At 34.7% G+C, this 19,605-nt stretch overlaps 2 protein-coding genes across 4 annotated transcripts; one reads left to right on the forward strand and one right to left on the reverse strand.

The window, feature by feature from the left end:
• Positions 1-365: 365 nt before the first annotated feature.
• Positions 366-8,383, reverse strand: LOC107041584 (venom acid phosphatase Acph-1). Its single transcript, XM_015262192.2, has 7 exons — positions 8,289-8,383; positions 7,262-7,407; positions 5,447-5,554; positions 4,513-4,726; positions 3,238-3,440; positions 1,716-2,057; positions 366-808 (listed from the first exon to the last, which is right to left on the reverse strand). Exons 2-7 carry the CDS (start codon positions 7,337-7,339, stop codon positions 554-556), a joined length of 1,200 nt encoding a protein of 399 aa, XP_015117678.1. The 5' UTR covers positions 7,340-7,407; positions 8,289-8,383; the 3' UTR covers positions 366-553.
• Positions 8,384-11,275: 2,892 nt separating this feature from the next.
• On the forward strand, positions 11,276-19,400 carry LOC107041585 (venom acid phosphatase Acph-1). Of its 3 annotated transcripts, none has more exons than XM_015262196.1 (8): positions 11,276-11,378; positions 11,688-11,785; positions 12,899-13,018; positions 14,223-14,333; positions 14,745-15,010; positions 16,119-16,402; positions 17,793-17,995; positions 19,123-19,400. In XM_015262196.1, the coding sequence occupies exons 3-8, from the start codon at positions 12,926-12,928 to the stop codon at positions 19,267-19,269; spliced, it is 1,104 nt and encodes a 367-aa protein (XP_015117682.1). In that variant the 5' UTR covers positions 11,276-11,378; positions 11,688-11,785; positions 12,899-12,925; the 3' UTR covers positions 19,270-19,400. The 3 variants fall into 3 exon arrangements, with proteins under 3 accessions (XP_015117682.1, XP_015117681.1, XP_015117680.1); XM_015262195.1 differs by having other exon boundaries at positions 11,282-11,528; positions 11,673-11,785; XM_015262194.1 differs by having other exon boundaries at positions 11,282-11,528.
• The last annotated feature ends 205 nt before the right edge of the window (positions 19,401-19,605 follow it).

The following is a 19,605-nucleotide window of genomic DNA, read 5'->3' on the forward strand; positions in this document are numbered from 1 at the left end:
TCAGAGTTCAGTATTCAATAACATGAAGTAATCCCCAATTAAAATTACAGCGGTTGTTTCCCCCTAGCTTTTGATAATTTCCCTCTAGCTCCGCAATTGTTTCTCTAACCAAATAACTGTCAAATATTATCCTCTGGAATGAAAGAAAGTCATCAAGAAAGTCAAAATGAGTCGGTTTGGGAAGGATCCAATTACCAAAAATAATCCGTTGAATACCACTCGACCTCCAAAATTAATCGAACATTTCCCTCATGTTTTCCTGCGTATCAACCATCGGGATAAGTTTTGCACAAAAATCCCTCGCGTTGCGCACTCGTGATTTTAATCTGCAAAACTTCTCCCTCTCGTTGTTACGCAACAAAACAATCGGGAAATATCCGATAATTTTGGAGGTCTCGTGGTATTACTACTGAGAATTCCCTGAATTTTTCTTTTTTCCTCCTTGCAATCACGAAAAATAATCGGAAGACGATCATCGAGTGATTTATTCCCATCATTTCCACATCACGGATGCGTAGGAAACCAGGAAAAGAGTCGAAGATAATTATCCAATTTAAGTCAAGAGCAGACCCATTAGTATCGCAGGGACACTAATCACGAATGACAATCTCGACGCTGAATTATCGTTGGGCGATGATGTTGGTGGTTGTGTCGGAAGGACTTGTTTCTGATGACAGATGAATTTTTCGTCCGTCGGAAGAATATCCTTCAGAATACTACCGAATTTGGTTAATGGACAGTATTCTCCGCAATCATTCAACTTGAGGGGAACCAGTTTGTAGGAGTCAACGTCAGTGAGATAGGACATCTGCAAAAGAGAACACAAACGATATTGTTAATCATTGTTTATCATTTATTTATTATTTTATTTTATTAAATTGAATAAGATTTCTTTTCAACTAATGTGAGATTTTCCACTTAGTTGAATGATATCATCGTCATTATTCTCATTATCCCTTTCTTCTATACAACCGATTGTCTTTTTTACAGTTCTATCTCTCCCCTCAGCCCTTCGATAAAATGTTAATAGAAAAATTTTATTTACACATACTTGAATGAATTTGAAATATCACATTTGAAGAAACCGTCAGAGAGCTCACTTTCAGGGAAATTCATGAAAAATTCGAAATTTTCAACAATCATCATAGAAATCAAATCAATCAATATAGCTATCGTACTCATCTTTTAACTTCGACTTAATGGCATTAAAACAGACATTTTAAGCTATGATTGAATTCATTTGAAGCATGATATTCAAAGATATCCCCGGAATTCTGATGTTCAAAAAATACAAAAATTGCAAATTTTCAAATAAATCAAAATAACGATTATTGCTATCGCTTTCATCTTCGAACTCGGTCAAAAGGACATCGAAACCAAATTTTTAAGCCATCATTCAATCAATTCATGACATTTTTTTAGTTATCATAGGACAACCGATTTCGGAAAAAATTCGAAAATTAAAAAACTGATCGATGAATTGAATTTTAATTAATGGCGATCGACAGGGCTCAACAATACCTACATTTGAAAAAAAAGGATTGAATTCTGTCCATTCATTAGTGAGCAATTGAAGAAAAACTGTACGGACACCGTCTAAAAATTGCATTATCGGACTTTTTGAATCATTCTGGGTCGATATAACACAAAAAATCCAAAGCTTAAATTTGAACGATTACAAAGCTTCCATTCGGAAACAAAAAAAAAGGATTCACCTTGATTGTATATTCAGGCGAGTTCGAGTCTCTGTGAACTTCAAAGATGATTGAAGCTCCTTGCTTCAGAATGTGAGGTGTCCAGGCCCCCAAATTCTGCAGCAATGCCATGACGTTTCTGTCCTCCCCACTGTACATCAACAATTTCAATTTACTCGTCCCATTGCGGTTCTGATGCGCCAGTGAGTCGTTGAGAATTTTCTTCAATAATGGACCACCGTTCAGTGTCTTTTGGAGACGAGTCTTTGAGAGGGTCTCATAAGCTGCGAGAGTTACGTTCTCCATTTCACCGTTGGGGAAGATGTGGCTCGCCCAGGGAGGGAGTGTGACATTCTGAGCTGCCTGATATAAGAATGATTAAAAAAATATAAGGAATGAATGATTCACTTGATTAATTCAGTAGCGAAGTGGTAAAGTGGTTTAAGTCGACTTATCTCTTAGTTGAGTTTTTGAAAAATATCTCCGAATCTAAAGGAGATAATGGAATTTTTGTAATAACCTTTTTTCTAGAGAAAATTGAGTGCTACAAAAAAGGTCGTAATGAAAATTTAGCTATCTCCCTTAAGTTCCGAGATATTCACTAAAAACTGGCCGATAATCAAAATCGACTTAAACCGCTTTACCACTTCGCTACTGAATTAATTAATTAACTAATCGGCGAAGAAATCACGCGAAAAATCCTAGGAAAGACTCAGCAGAAAAATCTACCGAATTCGTTAGAAAATTCTATTTGATTTCTGTTGATAATTCTATTAGTTTTTGGCCGATTCAACTGAAGAATTTCGTAATTTTATTAATTTTTTTTTAATGACAAATGTCAGGTAGACACCATTTTACAGGAAAAAATCAGCAGAATTTCATCTTTCTATTGACATTTTCTATCGGAATTTCACAATATGAATTTTCTAAGTTTTTTCTGCTGTATTATTCTTCTTTTTTCATTAAGAAAAAGAAGAACAATAAAATTTATAAGACTTCAGCCCAGGAATTTTCTGCAGAAAGGATCTGAATAGAAAAAACAAATTCTATTGATTTTTTCTATACAATATTTTCCGTTGAATATTCTTATTGACGAAAAAACGTGCAGATTAGCTGTGGAATTGTTGAGTGGAATCGACCAAAAACTAATAGAAAGTTCAATGGAAATTCAATAGATTCAAATTTTCTATCGAATTCGCCAGATTTTTATATTAAATTTTTTCAAGTGGGAAATTGAGTAAAATAATAATAACAGATGAATAATTGTTTCCCAAGTTCAGTGAAAATGCCCGTTGTGCGACGTTGCCGGAAACTCGCTAAACGCGCCCGGCAGTGGAGAGTGAATTCGGCAACGTGCGAGACTAAATGACGCGGCGGGGAATCCCCGGGGAGATGAGCAAGTCGCAAGATCCCATATAGTGACCAACTAGGGTAAATAATAATGTAAAAATTGCTGAGTATAGTCAACTTATTTTGTAAGTAATAGAATAATTTTATTCATAATTGTTCCTGTCATTCAGTAAATGATAAGGTGTGCACTTACGATCGTTTCAAGACACGAATACAACATGGCTATCTCCCAAGGTGTTTTCAGCTCCTTTTCATAATGTGAATTTATGTATTTAAAGAACTCCTCGTGCCCGGCTTTAACTGATGAGAAATTACCGTTCAATTCTTCCTCCTCAGCTTTGAATGTCGGGCAAAGATAGCCCATTAGTAATGTATCTCTCTCTGCAGGTTCATATTCTGAAATGGAAGGAGAGCAATCGATTCATTCTGTTCGTTTTGTGATTAATAATAGTAAATAATAGTATATTTCGATGTGAGTGCGACGGAATTGTCTCGAGTGTGAAGTTGGAGGGCCGAGGTGAAACCGAGGGCCTCCATTAGTTAAATTTTAACATTGATTAATTAAATTTTAATCCTTCCATTAATTAACATTCAATTCATCCATTAGATTTTTTAATTTTACCATTTTTTCGAAAATCGGTTGTCTCACGATAACTAAAAAAAATGTTCTGAATTGATTGAATGATGGCTTAAAAAATTTGTTTGGATGTCCCTTTCACCGAGTTCGAAGATGAAGGCGATAGTAATAATCGTTATTTTGATTTATTCGAAAATTTGCAAAAATTTTTTATTTTTTGAAAATCAGAATTCCGGCGATATCGTTGAATATCATGCTTCACATGAATTCAATCATAGCTTAAAATGTTTGTTTTAATGCCATTAAGTCCAAGTTAAAAGATGATTACGATAGCTATTTTGGTTGATTTGATTTTCATGATGATTGTTGAAAATTTCGAATTCTTCATGAATTCCCCTGAAAGTGAGCTTACTGATGGTTTCTTCAAATGTGACGTTTCAAATTCATTCAAGCATGTGTAAATAAAATTTTTCTATTAACATTTTATCGAAGGGCTGAGGGGAGAGATAGAACTGTAAAAAAGACAATCGGTTGTATAGAAGAAAGGGATAATAAGAATAATGATGATGATAACATTCAACTAAGTTGAAAATCTGACAAAATTAGTTGAAAAGAAATCTTAGTCAATTTAATAAAATGAAATAAACAATGAATTATACATGATAGAAGTCAATTATGTGCAAAATGGCCATTCGGAAGCATATCGCTAATTTATTAGCAACAATAACTATACTATATGCAATGCAAGAGCAATTTTCCACTTGTCGTATGTTATGTACATAAGTGTAAATTTGCTTTATAAAATATTCTGCAATTATTGGACCCTGTAATTGCACTCTGGCCTTGAGTCTGTAATGAATAAAGAAGAAATAATAAATAATGTGAATATACCAGTGGGTATCGGCTGCCAGTCGAGGTCTTGCTTCCACTTTTGCACTTCAGCCGGCGGCCACAGTCCAGCATTAACGAGCATCCCAGATATCATTGATAACACGTACTCAGTTGTCCGCATTTGCATAAAATCGGGGTGGTAGATCTTACCGAGGAAGGGGTCGTATTTTTGACGGAGAAATACGCCTAAATTGAACATGTCCATTTTTGCTTTCTGCAAAGGTCAATGGTAGTCGGTATATTTATCGAGAATAATTTTGAAAATATTTGGAATTTTGACTTTGTGTTAAATATCTTGACAACTATAAGGATTTTGATAATTTTTTGTGACGAGAGTGTGCAATATCAAAATATTCTTGGAAATTCAATTAATTTATACAATAAATTTATTTATTCAATTTTCTATTAAGAAACGTCTTGACATTTCTGGCAAAGTTGGAAAATTTGAAAAATTCTGTTGAAAATTTCAATATCTTCAAAATTAAAAAAAAAAACTTTCTCATCACCACCAAGATATTTTCTAAATGTAAAATACAAAAAAAAAACAATTTTAATATTTTTCGTTACATCTTCAAGATTATAATATTTTGATATTTGTTTATCATGAGAAGTATGAACGTATTTATAAACAAAATACATTTGCTGATGAAAATGAATTTTTTTACAACTAAAAATGTCTTCCGACATTTATGTCTAGACCCCCCACTTGTGGAAAAATTTTTATCTTTCCCAAAAAATTCGAAATTTTCACTTTATTAATTCTCAAATACCTACCAAAACTAAACATTTATCAAAAAATATTATTCTACATTTTCTGTTGGAAATTGAATTCTCCACAATTTTGTTTTTTTCACATTTTGTCATGAATCTACTCATTACCAAGATATTTTCAAAAAACAAAATCCAAAATCTTGTTCTTCTAAAAAAAACATACATTATCCATGTCAACTGCTTGCTCCAGGAAATGTTGATAATCCAGTATTCCAGGGAATATGGTGCCATTGGTAGTTTCCACGGGGGCATAAAATTTATGCGAGAATACCTGCGTTGAATTATGCAAATGATCAAATTGAATCAAATCCGGATATTTCAAACGGTTAAGGTATTTCGTCTGTCTCCAGGGGGCAAAACTGAAGGGGAGTCTCACTGTTCCCGAGCGCTGATTCAATCTCTGAACGCGAAAATTTTCAATTTTCAAGTAGCCACTTCAGAGCGCATTTCAACATTCCTCGAATATCAATTTTTTTAACCAGATTAATTCAATTTTTCACATCGCTTACGAGTGTCAAATTATTTTTATTCGGTGTTTTTCTAATTATTCAAACAATATTAAAATGCATCAGAGACATGGCAATGCCGCATGGATCATTCCTATGATTTTTTTGAGTTGGTAAACCTGTGGACAGTTTTTTCTCTCTCTCAGCTCCATGGTCTAACCTATACCTTTCCCGTGATGCTCCAATGATTATATTGAAATTCGAATTGCGCGCCACTCATAGTGCAGGCGTAGTTGCCACACGTGAGCCCAAAGAGGATCTTTAGTCAATCCTCTTTGCGTGAGCCTCAACGGATAGAATTTTTCCCGAAACTCATAATTTCCCGTATAATTTTTTAAAATAACTTTATCACGAATTCCAGAAAAATTCAGGAACTCACGCGTACTTTCAGGCAATATTTGATTTATCGCTCACTATTTTTTTTTTCAATAGTACATAATTTTTTTGGGAGATATTAAACTTTCCCTGATTGAAACTGAGGTAACCCGGGCCGTACAGCCTGAGGAGTCACAAAACCATCCAAAATTCATTTTTTTTCTCGAGACCGAGATCGAGAAAAAATTCGAAAAAGTTCCCCATGATGCAGAATACTCTGATAATTCCGCCACGAATTTTTCCATTTTTTGATGTTCCAGCGATTATATTGACATTTGAATTGCACGCCACTCACGGTGAAGGCATTGTTGCCACGTGAGCCTCGACGGATAGAATTCCCGAAACTCATAATTTCCCGTATCATTTTTCAAATAACTTTATCACGAAATCCAGCAATACTTTTATTCTATTTCTATATTACTTTCAATTTTATTTTCAATACTTCATTATATTTTTGAGAGATATTAAACTTTCCCTGATTGAAATTGAGATAACCCGGGCCGTACAACCTGAGGAGTCACAAAACCATCCAAAATTCATTTTTTTTCTCGAGACCGAGATGGAGAAAAAATTCGAAAAAATTGCCCATGATGCAGAATACTCTGATAATTCCGCCACGAATTTTTCCATTTTTTGATGTTCCAGCGATTATATTGACATTTGAATTGCGCGCCACTTACGGTGAAGACATTGTTGCCACGTGAGCCTCGACGGATAGAATCCCGAAACTCATAATTTCTCGTATCATTTTTCAAATAACTTTATCACGAAATCCAGCAATACTTTTATTCTATTTCTATATTACTTTCAATTTTATTTTCAATACTTCATTATATTTTTGAGAGATATTAAACTTTCCCTGATTGAAATTGAGGTAACCCGGGCCGTACAGCCTGAGTAGTCACGAAACCATCCAAAATTAATTTTTTTTCTTGAGACCGAGATGGAGAAAAAATTCGAAAAAATTCCCCGCGAGGCGGCAAGCTCAGATATATCCCCCATGAATTTTGCAATGATTTTTCATGATCTTGACTTATCACACGAAATACCTTAAATCCACGGACTATTCCACTTATTCCATCAAAATTATCACTTACAACATGAACCAGTTGAAGTTCTGGTGCCGATAACACGGATGTTGCTGCGAGGAGCATGAGGAAACTCACTTTCCACATTTTTATGCAGAACTAACAATGAGACGTTTCGATTGATCGCTTGATAGTTTTCCTATGATGAACTCATACTGAAAAAAATTTTGCTCACGTAACTCGTTTCATTCATGACAAGTGTTTTATCTTTGAAATACTCATGTAACCGGATTTTTTTGGTATTCTGGGAAGGTGAAGTCTAATTAATAATCAATTATTCACTAATTAACCATGATTAATTATTTATATTACTACGAATTAATTTGAATCAATTGCTTTTTCGCATTTATATAATTCTCATTAATTCAACAATTAAATGACCAACTGACTAGTCAACTAATTAATTGATTAACATTGGTCAATTAGTGATGATTAATTGCTGTTAATCGGTACTAATGATAACAACATAATTAATTATGAATATTGATTGATGATAATTCACGGACGAAAAAATTTAATAGAAAAATCTACCGAATTCGTTAGGAAATTCTATTGAATTTCTATTGAAATGTTCTATTAGTTTTTGGCCGATTCTATTGTAATGTTCAATAGAAAATATTCAGTAGAAAAAGTCAACAGAATTCAATTTTTTTGTGTAACTTATTCTATTGAGATTTTTTCTATCGAATGTCCTCGGCTCAAATTTTCTAAGTTTTTTCGTTTCATTTTCTTGATGAGAAGAAAACAAAAATAGAATGAAAAAAACTCGGAAAATTTGAGTCGAGCAAATTCTATAGGAAATGTATGAAAAGAATAAGTTATACAGAAAAATCGATTTTGTTGACTTTTTCTCTTGAATGTTTTCTATTGAGCATGTCAATAAAATCAGCCAAAAACTAATAGAAAGTTTAATAGAATTTTCTAACGAATGCGATAGGTTTTTCTCAACTCCGAATTAAAATTTATGAATTTAGTTTTTATTTCTACCCTTTGATTTTCATTAAATTAATTAATTAAGTAGTTATTTAATAAATACCGGTGTCAGAGTTTGAATTCAACTGTGCCACTCCTATCCTATGTGATATCTTGATAACGTTGAGACACTCTGCAACATCATCATCATTACACGGAAAAAAAATTTTTCCTTCTTATCAGAATGGGGAAACAAACGGTTTAAAGTCTTGTCACATCACTCCTCCACCAGTCTTAATTATGTTTTTAGATTAAACATGAGGTTTTATTACCTTTGTGACGGTATTCGTGGATTACTCTTCAATTGCGGCAACAGTGCCGACAGAACAGCAATTTGTCATGTGGGGTGACGACCACGTGACACGTATAAGGCGGGGATGGAGGGCGATCCAGGGGAAAGACATTCAAGGGCCGCAAGGGTCAACTATTGGTCGCAAGGGTCACAAGGGTCAAATTTCGACCAGATGCGAACGAGATGAAGAAAATGATGAGAACAATAGTACATTTGTTCCCCCAAGTATGATAGAATCCGAACAGAGGAGGGATTAGCAGATCATTTAAAGGCCACCATACACGGACGTTCGGGGTACGCGGACCAGCCGAAATTTGAATCATTTTGCACGCGACAAAATGACGACTTTTTGACTATAATTCGATGGTGATGGAATATAGTCAGAAGAATTATATTTTTCTCTCAGTGTAGTGTATTATATTGCAATTCATTCATTTTCTTCTTTCTTTTGACGTGGATACGTCTACGGTTTCAATATGGGGGTTATTTTGGGAAACGGTCCTTATGTGCAGCGCCCTCTATCGGAATTCTAGAAAATTCTAGACATTTCGAGAGAATTCAAGGAGTTTGCAGGAAATTCGGAAAAGAAGGAAAGACCATGGACGTATCGAAGATACAGCCGCCTGTAATTTTTTGTAAATAGTCGTTAATGACTAAATTTAATTGGCTCTATAAAAAAGGTTATGACAAAAATTTTCTATCTCTTTTAGATTTCGAGCTATTCGTCAAACACTGACCAATAGTCAAAATCGGTTTAACCCGGTTTACCGCTTCGCTACTGAAATGCTTCATTCATTTAGAAATAAATAAAGAAATTTTTAATCCAACTCTGTGAAGAACATTCTGGGCAGAAATAGACCGTCCTCGTGTGATACGAGAATCTGCAAGTGTGCAAAACAGTCAGCAACGAATGATGAACAATTAACAATGAATATCATTTTCGTTATCTTCAGCAGATGTTTTATCGTTTCTTAAGGAAATTAAATGTTGAATTGGGTAGTTTGACACCGCACGTTCCTGACGTCTGGCAACACTCCGCTCAAGTGACTACTCGGACCGAATTTGCGAGATCACATGGAACACATGTGCAGTGTTGCCAATTGAATAGAAATTGGCATTGAATAAAACATTGTTCACAAATTCATTGCAGAAATTCTCGAAAATAGTAACTGTTAACCGGATAAGAGCCAATCATTACCACCTTGCAGCCTCCTTAGAAAGGGTTGGAATAATCAGTGATATAAGCTGTTCTTGTGGAGAAGAAGCTCAAGATTTTGAACATGTCCTATGGCATTGTTCAAAGTACAGCCAGCAACGATTAGAACTACTAAATAAATTAGCAAAAACTAACTGCTCACGGCCCTACACCGCGAAAAAAATCGCGAATCGAACTGACTACAAATATATAGAAGAAATATGTAAGTATTTAAAAAATTGTAATGTACTAATTCAAGTGTATGGAAAAAAACATGTAACATACTGACAGTGTAAGTAACCCATATTACGGGTTCCAATACTTTAAATAAATAGTATAAAAAAATATTTAAAAACATTTTTGAAAAAATGTATTCAACAATGAAAAATCCGAAAAAGTACCGGGATGATAAGATTCTCGACAAAACTGAAATCTCACGTGAAAAAAAGTTACTGATTTGAACGAAGCACTTGGGCATCAATTTTCCAAGTTGTTTCCACGCGGATTCTGTAATGCAAAAAAAAAACTTGGAAAGTTTGTGCCCAATAATTCTAATAGAAAGCATCTCAAGGAAAAAATTCGAACAGACATTCAAAATATATTGACTTTTTCCTATTAAATATGCAACAGAATCGGCACAAAAAACACGTTGAATTTTTCAATAGAAATCCTATAGAAACCCCCTAGAATTCCTCTAGAATTCCAATAAAATTTTCTAGCGAATTCGCTAGGTTTTCTATGGAATTTCTTCATACGCGGGAGTATATATCGCTCCCGTAAACGCAATGTATTAAATTTCATTAAAAGAAAAATCGTTTTCTCGAAAAATGTTTAGAAACTAAAGTTGATGTTGCGCTTAAAAAATACTCTTGGTCTATTCTATGAACTTTGAAGAGGATTTTCTCCCGAAAAAATTTAATAGAAAAACCTAGGGAATTCGTTAGAAAATTCTATTGGATTTCTATTGAACTTATTAGTCTTTGAAAAACTCAATAGAATTCGATTTTTCTAAATAACTTATTCTGTTCAGATATTTTCTATAGAATTTCATCGGCTCAAATTTTCCCATTTTTTCACTCTATTTTCCCTTTGTTCTCGTCAAGAAAATCAAAGAAAAAAATTGGAAAATTTGAGCCGAGGAAATTCTATAGAAAATATCAATTGAATGAGTTATATCGAAAAATCTAATTCTATTGATTTTTTCTATTGAATACTTTCGATTCAAAATTTTACTAGAATTGGCCAAAAACTGATAGAAATTTGAATAAAAATCGAATAGAATTTTCCAACGAATTCACTTCTTCTGTCAAATTTTTTCATCCGTATCCGTAATTTGATAGAGTCCTGAGCCATGTACTCTCGATAAATCAAATGCCTATCTGTATAATGGATGAAATTCCGACGAAATCTCTAAGTGTCTGAAGCAGTCGTAAACCTAAACGCTAATTGTTACCCTAATTAACAAATGACATTCCTACAATCCCTTTTACGACCACAAATTTCTCGTAAAACCAAAAATTATTGTTATCACAATAGAAGAATGTTATCGCACATTTTCTAGCCACCATTCACTCGTGATTCCCACGTGTTTCGTCGCTGTTGTTCTTATTGGCTATAACACTCGGCGCACATCTCAACACGAGACATTAGTTGGAATCCGTCATCAGGTAGGTCCGGGTCTCAATGAATCTCCAACTCGCTTGATCAATCCCCAGTCACATCTCTCCGAAATATTCCCTCGTTCTATTCTATTTCGCGGGAATATTCTCTGAATTCGGCATCATGCTTTCACCACCACATGATGGCGAAATTTACAGGTGTGTTTTTTACTATTCAATTACTCATAGAAAACAAAATAAATAAACAATAAAAAAACACTAAAGATTGAAGAAATGTAAAAATATTCTAAAGCATAAGAAAGAAAAAAAAGAATGGAAAATGAATAAAAAAATATTCAACAGCTCCTGATTTTCCAGATTTCTTTGACATTAAATTCATCAATTAAATTTAATATTCCGATGCACGTGGAGTTTGAGAATTCTTGGGGCGACAACTGAAGAATTCAATCATTCAGGTGAGTAAATCATTCCATAAAATATTGAATTCCTTTTTGTTTGTAGTAAAAATGCATATGGTTACCTTCGAAAACTAATCACAAGCGTTTACGGGAATTATGCTCACTCGTCAATAAATATTCGCGATAATTTTGACGCGAGAATTAATGTGAATAAACATTTGTCGCTTAAAAATGTCGAAAAACTTGTCGAGTTGCCGTTTTGTCAGTCCATTTGGATTGTTTCACTAATGGCTGGACTGCTCTATCGTAGATTCTATCAGCTGTGATTATCGAATTTTGAGTGTAGTGTTCTGAGAAGGATTGGCCAGTACAAACGCGCCCGGGATTTCAGGTAGTTAAACTGTGGACATTTGAAACGATAATATACACGGAGAGAATTTCCTCAGAAACAATATTTAAAAAATCCATGTGATCTTATAGAAACCAATAGTTATAAATATAACTATACCTAGAGCAGAGTGGGGCAAAATGAAACAGTCAAAAAACGACTATTTGACGCAATTCAAGCAAAAAACATTTTCTTATCAACTTTTTTTTATCAACTTTTTTTATTATTGGGAGTACTGATGGGAATAATAATTTTCTATTCGGTAGAAAAGAACATGCGGTGCGAAAAAATCAGTGAAATTCGAAAGCCCTATTAGCGTAGCGACTACCTCCACAGATGAATCCCACTCCCCTGTTAGATTAGGCCCAACGGGGAAAATTTCAGTCTACCGGCTATGAAAAATTCTAGTGCTGTGTAAATAAAATTTTTGGTTGTTCTAGTAAAATTTATAAATTTTTGGTAAAATTCCTGGGGATTTTAAAAAAATTTCCACCCATTCAAGATAAATTCACGTGTGGCGCAAAAAAATATAAAACGAAATACTGGAAAATTATAAAACGAAAATTTCATTGAATGACAGAATTTGTTCTCAAGGTATTGCGATTTTTTTACGTTGAAGTTGTTTTTTTCATTAATTCACGGAAGAAACTAGATAGATCATTAATCTCTCCTATAAATTACCGATGATAGTTGATTTACGGTGCGTTATATGACGACCTGTCAATATATGAATAATAGCAGATAAATTTTCTAGGGTGAACGATGTTTATTTCTATTTCCAGGAGTTTTCAAGATATATTTCAGATATCATGACAGCTGTATTACAGGCATTCCTTCTTCAAGTCATTAGTTTAATCGCCGTGAGGGCAGCCCCAGTATTCGATCTAAAATACGTCACGGCGGTAAGTTTCTCATATTCATAATAAATGAATTCAATTTGAGACTTTCGAAAATCTTAAATTGAGGATGAAAACTGTAGTGCCGCGACGAATCTAAAGGTAGAAATATTTTGAAAAATTGAAAAAAAAGCATTCGATAGGAAATTCAATTCGATTTCTGTTGAATTTCTATAAACAATTCCATTAGTCTTTGGCCGATTCTTTTACTGCGTTTTTCTCTTATAGAAAATGCCCAATGGAAACTGCTTTATAGAAAAATTTAGTAGAATTTCATCTTTCTATACAATTTTTTATAATTCAGTCATAATGATTCATTTATATTCAAACATGTTATAAAAATTCCTCTACTTGATTTTTAAAAATTTTTTTCGGTTCTTTTTTCTTCTCTTTTCATAAAAAAAATCAAACAATAAACCTTGGAAAATGTGAACGGAGGAATTCAATTACAGAAAATATATCAACAGAACAATTTGAACAGAAAAATCGAATTTTGTGGATTTTTTCTATAAAACATTTTCTATTGAACATTTCTATGGAAAGAAGACGCGCAGATAGGCTTCGAATTTTTTTAAGGGAGTCATCTAAAAAGTATAAAAATAGAAATCCAATAGAATTTTCTAGCCAATTCGCTAGGTTTTTCTATGAAATTTTCCCTATATGATTGTAAAATAATCCAAGAACATCACGCACGAAAAAAGTTGACAGAAAAACCTATCGAATTCATTAGAAAATTCTATTAAATTTATATTAAACTTTCCATTAGTTTTTGGCCGATTCTATTGACATGTTCAATAGAAACCATTCAATAGAAAAAGTCAACAGAATTCGATTTTTCTATATAACTTATTCTTTTCATATATTTTCTATAGAATTTGCTCGACTCAAATTTTCAAAGTATTTTTCATTCTACTTTTTTTTTCTTCTCATCGAAACGAAAAAACTTGGAAAATTTGAGCCGAGGAAATTCTACAGAAAATATCACAATAGAATAAGTTATACAGAACAATTGAATTCTATAGACTTTTTCTACTGAATATTTTCTATTGAACATTTTAATAGAATCGGCCAAAAACTAATAGAACATTTCAATAGAAATTCAATAGAATTTTCTAACGAATTCGATAGGTTTTTCTATTAAATTTTTTCGTCCGTGATCTCGTCCTTGAAAACATAAAAAATTAAATTAATCACTAGTTTCTGTTTCAAGGTGTTTCGCCATGGAGCTCGCGCCCCTGATACCAACGGTGCTGAAAGGTTCCCGAATGATCCCTACCTGCATGATGATTTCTTCCCGCAAGGGGTGGGAGGATTGACCAACGTAATTATCTCAATTCACCTAAAAAAACCTTAAGAGAAGTCTATAAAAATATAGACCGTCAATTCATGATCAATTATTTTAAAGGCCCTTCAAATATTACGTCACATATTTTTTTTACATTTTAGACTTGCCCCCTCCCCGCCTCTGTTATGGCGAATTTTTTTACGTTCTTCATAAAATTGAGTTTAAAAAATAAAAATAATAAAAGAAGGTAAATAACTACTCAACTGACCACATCAGCCTTGTTGATTAGATGAACAATTAAATCTCTATGTAATGTTTCGAATCTGCGTAAAAAACTAATAGAATTTTAACGAGAATTCTCCAGAATTGTAATAGAATCCCCATAAAATTTTCTATCGAATTCGCTAAGGTTTTCTCTAGAATTTTTCATACGTGCAATGACTCCAGGACGGCAAAAAACGCGAGTACGAGCTCGGACAATTGATTAGAACCCTCTACGGAGGCTTACTAGGAGATATTTACTTTCCATCGTCTGTCGTGGCTCGCAGTACTGATTACGAGAGAACGAAAATGTCCCTGCAACTAGTTCTAGCTGGAATATTCCCTCCAGTCAAGGCTCAACAGTGGAACCCTAACCTGAACTGGCAACCGATGATCGCTAATTACGTACCGAGTAATGAGGACGTCCTCATGATCCCTGAGGAGTGTCCGCAGTGAGTTTTCTGTTCGATTATTATGTAACCCATGATTATCAATTATCCATCATTATCAATCGTGATTATCAGCGCAGACCATTTTTGTAGAGAAGAAAATTTTTTTTAATTGCAGAGGAAGAAGTACTTTCCTTATGAAAAATAGATTTTACCGTCTCATTTCAATTGTGGAAACACGAATAAATAATAATATTTAGTCAGCCCAAACAATTAATTTCAAATGACTATGTCGTTTAACTCTAGTCCGGTCATTAAACGCGCCCCTGTGACTTGGTCACTTCCGCGGGGATTCCCCGCCGTGTTATTTAGACTTCAGTGTTGCCGATTCACTCTACACCGCCCGGGCGCGTTTAGCGAGTTTCCGGCAACGTCGCGTCGTGGGCAATTTCATTTAACCCTCGATCGGTCGCGTCATGGCACGAGCGCCGTTCTGTCGCGATTTTTATTTTTTACGCTGAAACGTTGTTGAGAAAAAATCTGAAAAAATTGGAATTCCTACTTTCCACCATGTCAAACATTTCAACAATTTTTGTTCTGTGCATCTTTGCACCGATCAAAAATTAAAATTCCTTAAAAATTCGACTCGGTCAAAATCTCTGTGTTTAACCTCTAAATGTCAAATTTTCGCACCGAATGGAAATCAATTTTTGAATAATGTTTTCACTTCTCGTTTTATACTGATATTAGTTGTTAGTTGGAAGTTCAAAGTTACTCGTTTAATCATAAATACATCATTTTTCTGAACTTTTTTTTCCTCAGAATGGTAACATACACGGAACAGCGCAGCGCTCATTACGCGACCAGATACGTTTGGTGGAGAGGTGCAACCACTCGAGGGTTAACATGGGAAAAAATAATTCATCTGTCTAAATAATTTGTTTTCTTCAGGAATTTTGGGAAATATGTTGTTCTAAAAACTACTATAATTTTTTAGACACTTCAATTCGCAAATCCAAATTTTTTTGAATTTTTTTTGTTAGCCAGTCAATTATAATTGAAGAAAAACGATGCGCGGCGGGGTTTCCCTCATAGAGTGACCAATCTAGGGTTAATTAATCATCGAAATCTGTCAAAATAAATTCTTTAAATCATCTCTAAATCTTTCCAGATATTTGGAAGAATTCCAGAGAGTAAAAAAACTACCGGAAGTGCAGGAGAGGTTGAATGAATTCAGCGGCTTGCTTAAGAATTTGTCAGATTGGACGGGGAAGAATATGAGCATTCCCAATGACATGTTCAACCTTTATCACGCCCTGATGTCGGAATCATCGATGGGTCTTGCACTTCCTCAATGGGCGAATCATATCTTCCCTGAGGGTCTGTTGTTGAACGGGACTATTCTGGAGTACGATATCGTCAGTTACAATGAGAAACTGAAGAGACTCAATGGAGGTACAACTGATGATTGATTTCATCTATAGTATATTATGTTACTAGTGCGTAAACGTGACGCATTTTATTTTTTGTGATAGCTTCCAAGTCCACCGTTCGGAAAAGTAGTGGAGGTAAAGTGGTTGTTTTTGTTCACGAGTGCGTAAAGTTCAAGAGCGTGGGTAAAGTGAATGTTGAATGCGTAAAGTGAAGCTTTACGCACGAAAAATCAATTTACGCACGCTCGTAAACTTTACGCACGGCATGCGGAAAACAACAGAAAAGTGCACTTGTCAGCCAGCTATCACAAAAAAGTATTTTTTAACTCGTGAGAGATGCGTAGCAATCGCCGATGGAGAGAAATGCCCTCCCAAGGGTCAAAAAAAACTTTTCCTATGAGTGTCTTTCTAGATCAGTATATTGTGTTACTAGCGCGAAAAGTTGCATTTTTCGCATGCACACGTAACACATCCATTTTTGTGATACCTACCGAGTTCACTGTTCGGAATGATAGTGGGGTAAAGTGCTTGTTTTTATGCACGAGTGCGGAAAGATTAACAGCGTGCGTAAAGTGAATTTCGAGTGCGTAAAGCGAAGCTTTTTGCACGAGAGGTTACTTTACATGTCAGATTAACATGTTAAAATTAACTTTACACGCACTAAACCGTTCCGAAAAGTGCATTTTTTAGGCATGTGTCACAAAAAATAGAGATAGCATCATTCTGTCATTTGATTTCTACCAGAATTGTCACACGAAATCTAACACAATTGATTGAAGAAGAAATATAATTCAATTGAACAAAATAATATGAAAAGACAAATGATATAGGGGACGATGAAGTAAAATGGACACTTCCGACTTTTTTTTGAATATTCGTAGCTTAGAAACAGATTTATCAATTGAGCTCAGTCTAAGCTCATCACAAAGAGGAATCATTGTTCTTTCTATTGAAAAATAAAATTATTCCATTTCATGAACAATTCAACAGGTCATGAACATTTCAAAAAAAGTCAAGAGTCCATTTTACCTCACCCTCCCCTAATGATGTGCAAATAGTATATTTTGATACGAGTCCGTAAAAATGTTTTTAACGCACTCGTATCGAACTCGCACTCGCATTCGGCGAGCGCGACCCTCCCAAGGGTCAAAAACACTTTTCCGACGACTGTTGTCGAACCCTATTTTTCATCACAATTTGTAGAAAGTGCGATTATGCGCACACGGAGCGTGCGTAAAATTTCACATTACGTCCACGTGATGAAAATGCCCATTCGAAAGCATATTGTTAATTTTTTAGTAAAAATAGCTACCCTATACAAAGACAAAAGCAATTTCCCACTTGTTCATGTTATTCATTTGAACATTCATTAGTCTCTAAAAATAATTTTGGTATATTTTCTAATCACACAGGTATGCTCCTGAAGTATATTACAGAGACTATGGAGAGTGTTATCAACGGCGCCAACAAAAGAAAAATTTCCCTGCTCAGTGGCCACGAGACGAATGTTGCTGCCCTCCTCAAAACACTTGGGATTTACTATCCCCACGTTCCCGAATACTCCAGTGCTATATTCGTCGAGTTACTTGACGGTGGCGGGGAGTATTACGTCAGGGTAAGTGAAATAAATTCTCTCGGTTAGAAATAATGTCCTATAATAAGAACGCAATTTCATTTATAACAAGTACTTTTAATCGCGAGTCACTAGAAAAGGTGCTGACGGTGTCCCAGTTATCGCCACTAATTTTCTGTGTCTTTAATGAGGGTCATATAATTGTATTTATTCATAATTCGTTAAATCAACGCACTCAGTAAAAGCTAATACTCGTTTTTATCTGTGGGATTGGTATTTACCTAAATGAATGATTAGATAAATTAATATTTGAGAAGTAGGAAACCTCCGCTGTGTGCCACTTTCTGCCCCTTCGGAACGTCACGTTCCAGTTATTGCCACCACTCGGTGCCAGTTTACGGCAGATGGAAAATAATAAGATGCAGCGGTGATACACGGAGAGAAATTTTCTAGAAAAATTGTAGTACGAGTACTGGAAAAAATTACAATTCACCGGCTGTGAAAAATTCTAGTACTGTTAAGGTAAAATTTCTTGGTATTTCTGGTAAAATTTCTGGGGATTTCTGTGAAATTTTCACAGAAATACGGGGAAAAATTCACGTTTTCTCCAATAAAATTTCTAGTGCCGGCACTAGAATTTTTTCCTGGCCGTCACTTTGCGCCTCTTTTCCCGTGCTAGCACTAGAATTTTTCTAAAAAATTTCTCTCCGTGTATTATCGAATAATAATGGCCAAACGATACTAGATCATCTGTAAAACGTCAAGAAATTTTGAAGATGACAAGGGTTTCCATTCCTTATTATGAATATACCAGAGGGGGCTAAGAAGCCCTAAGAATTTCAAGTTTCAAATTAATACTTTTGAAAAACTTATTTGAAGACCTTTGAAATCTCAAAATAAGGTACTATTTTTTGTGTAGTGTCAAAGATCTTAAATACGAGTGGCAGAAGTAGAAACATGAGTAATTGGGGGGGTCCCAGTACGCGCCACTTTTTGGCATTTTCTTACCAAATTTCCAATGTTTGTAACTATGCCCTTAATTTTGTTTACTCTTCCTATGTAAATTTGAAATTTTATCCATTAAAAAATCGCCGAGGCTGTCAGAAATTGGGCCGGTGGCAGTTACTGGGACATCGACGGTATTTCAATCGAACTAATTCATGTTTCAGGTTCGATATTACCTGGGGATTCCCCCTCGTGTCATCGAAAAGGCCATTCCCGGATGTGACTCTCCCTGCCCCCTCGCGGAATTTATGAATCTGTTGGCCGGAGTCATACCCACAGACGAGGACATGGTCTGCCCGAGGAAGAAATAACGAATCAAGTGATTACAATGATAATGGCAGCGTCACTGGTCTCAAACAGAGAGAACTAAATCAGTAGCGAAGTGATCAAACGGTTTAAGTCAATTTAGTTTTTAGTTGAGTTTTCCAGAAATATTTCCGAATTTAAGGGAGATAGCGAATTTTTCATAATAACTTTTTTTGTAGAGCGAATTGAGTGCTACTAAAAAGACTATGAGAAAAATTTTGCTATCGCCCTCAGATTTCGAGATATTTATTGAAAACTGGCCGATAGCCAAAATCGGCTAGAACCGTTTGACCACTTCGCTAATGACATCATCTGCAGTCCGATCAACCACAGTTCAATCA

This window comes from Diachasma alloeum, unplaced genomic scaffold (genome assembly GCF_001412515.2).
Source record: "Diachasma alloeum isolate Michigan unplaced genomic scaffold, Dall2.0 Dall_scaffold_00368, whole genome shotgun sequence".
Taxonomy (NCBI): domain Eukaryota; kingdom Metazoa; phylum Arthropoda; class Insecta; order Hymenoptera; family Braconidae; genus Diachasma; species Diachasma alloeum.

Excerpts from the sequence above, each read along its gene's own strand:
- LOC107041585 (XM_015262196.1), top strand. The coding sequence starts at position 12,926 with ATGACAGCTGTATTACAGGCATTCCTTCTTCAAGTCATTAGTTTAATC. Across the intron at positions 13,019-14,222 it reads ATCTAAAATACGTCACGGCG|GTGTTTCGCCATGGAGCTCG; the intron begins GTAAGTTTCTCA and ends TTCTGTTTCAAG. Across the intron at positions 16,403-17,792 it reads ACTGAAGAGACTCAATGGAG|GTATGCTCCTGAAGTATATT; the intron begins GTACAACTGATG and ends CTAATCACACAG.
- LOC107041584 (XM_015262192.2), bottom strand. The coding sequence starts at position 7,339 with ATGTGGAAAGTGAGTTTCCTCATGCTCCTCGCAGCAACATCCGTGTTA. Across the intron at positions 2,058-3,237 it reads ATTCGTGTCTTGAAACGATC|GCAGCTCAGAATGTCACACT; the intron begins GTAAGTGCACAC and ends TTCTTATATCAG. Across the intron at positions 809-1,715 it reads CGCCTGAATATACAATCAAG|ATGTCCTATCTCACTGACGT; the intron begins GTGAATCCTTTT and ends TCTCTTTTGCAG.